This window comes from Arachis ipaensis, chromosome B09, assembly GCF_000816755.2.
Source record: "Arachis ipaensis cultivar K30076 chromosome B09, Araip1.1, whole genome shotgun sequence".
NCBI lineage: Eukaryota > Viridiplantae > Streptophyta > Magnoliopsida > Fabales > Fabaceae > Arachis > Arachis ipaensis.
The window spans coordinates 59,605,499-59,607,076 of record NC_029793.2 but is presented as its reverse complement, the minus strand read 5'-3'; the positions used below and the strand labels follow the sequence as shown (position 1 = coordinate 59,607,076).

Here is a 1,578-nt window from a genome sequence, read left to right as displayed (position 1 = left end):
AATTGGGATCCTGCCATGTTATAATAGAATCATCAATGAAAATTCTACCCTTATGTTTGATCAATGAATTCTACTTGTGTGCTTTGCTCTCTGAAAAGGATAAACAGTGAATAGTATTTAAGTACCAACCTCGTCCAAGACTGGTCCATTTGATAGATCGAATGCGGCATCGTTCAGCTGCACAAATCACAAATACAACTCCAAAGAAACATTTATTTATTTAATTTGCTGTTATTTAATCAATAAAATTTCAAAAATAAATAAATAAATAAAAAAGCAGCGTGTAGAGTGCAGAGAGAAGGAATGATGTCGAGGGCACTCACATCCAAACGAAGATCCCGGGGAAGCTGAGCGAAGTAATCAGAAGGAAGATCAAAACTGTCCTGCAACGGAAACGCGAGGGAAATTAAGGCACCTAAACTCATATAAAACAGAAAAGAAAGAGTTTAAAGCGAGAAATAAAGAAATTGAGAAAATGAACGGCTTACGGCAATATGTTGGAGAAGCGGGGAGGGATCAGGTTCGATGGATTTGGAATTGGAGGAGTCAGACTGGGTTAAAGCGAAGCGCACTGAGAGAGGTTTCGTGATGAAGTTCGTATTGGTGGAAGTGGTGAATTTTAGTGAGGTCAGGGAAGTGATTTGGTGTGCTCTCTGCTGAGACAATTTAGAGAGAGGAGGATGGAGATGAAGCCAAGCTGAAGCCATTGTTTTCTTTTCTGTTTTCTTCTTCTTCTTCAGTGCGACACACACTCACCACACAAAATTTAAATCTGCGTGTGGATTGTCCGTAAGTTAGAGCATCCGCTAGTTATAACTTCAATTTCATTTTTCATCCATCAAATGACACCCACATGAGTATTTGTAGGGGGGTGGCAATGGGTAGGGTAGGGTACGGTTTAGAGTCAATCCTAACTTTATTCGCGGGCTGAGATTTTTATATAAACTCAATCATACTCTATTCGCGGGTTGAGAATATCTCAACCCTAACCCTACTCGCTTTTAATTTGCATCTACCCGACTCTATTTACGGGTTACAAAAAAAGAAATAACATTATTATATAACTTGATGATAATTTAAAATAGAAGTGACTTTTATGTAAAAAAAAGTTTATTAAATTATCAATTAATGATCTTCTTTTAATGACTAAAAATTTTTTGCATTTAATGAGAAGTCTTTGGTTCAAAATCTACTTAAAACATATTTTTATATAAATATATAACATATGCATGTATAGAGTGCGGGTTGGTCAGGTAGGGTTGAGACTCAACTCGCACCCTACCCGACCCGCACGAGAACCCTACCCGCATCCTACCCTACTCGCTGCGGATCGGATTGGCAACCCTACCCGACAGGTGGAGTCGGGTTGGGTACCCGCGAGTAGGATACATGTTGCCACCCCTAAGTATTTGGGGGATCATAAATAATGATTTGTAAATTAAAACGAAATTTATCACTAATAGTTTAATATTCAGTTTTAATTTAATTAAATGTTAAAATGATTTTTAATTATTTTATTAAGATAATTATACAAATAGTAAAATTTTATTTTATTTTTTAAATGATATCTAAGATGAG

The 1,578-nt window shown here is 36.5% G+C and overlaps 1 protein-coding gene across 1 annotated transcript in view; it reads right to left on the bottom strand.

Annotated features, from left to right (window-relative positions):
• Window positions 1-858, bottom strand: part of LOC107618650 — a 3,163-nt gene extending 2,305 nt beyond the window's left edge. Inside the window, exons 1-3 of the mRNA XM_016320766.2 lie at window positions 489-858; window positions 324-383; window positions 130-177 (exon numbers count right to left, since the gene is read on the bottom strand). Coding sequence (XP_016176252.1) covers window positions 130-177; window positions 324-383; window positions 489-707 — 327 coding nt within the window. The 5' untranslated portion in view covers window positions 708-858. The remainder of the gene's footprint in view (window positions 1-129; window positions 178-323; window positions 384-488) is intronic.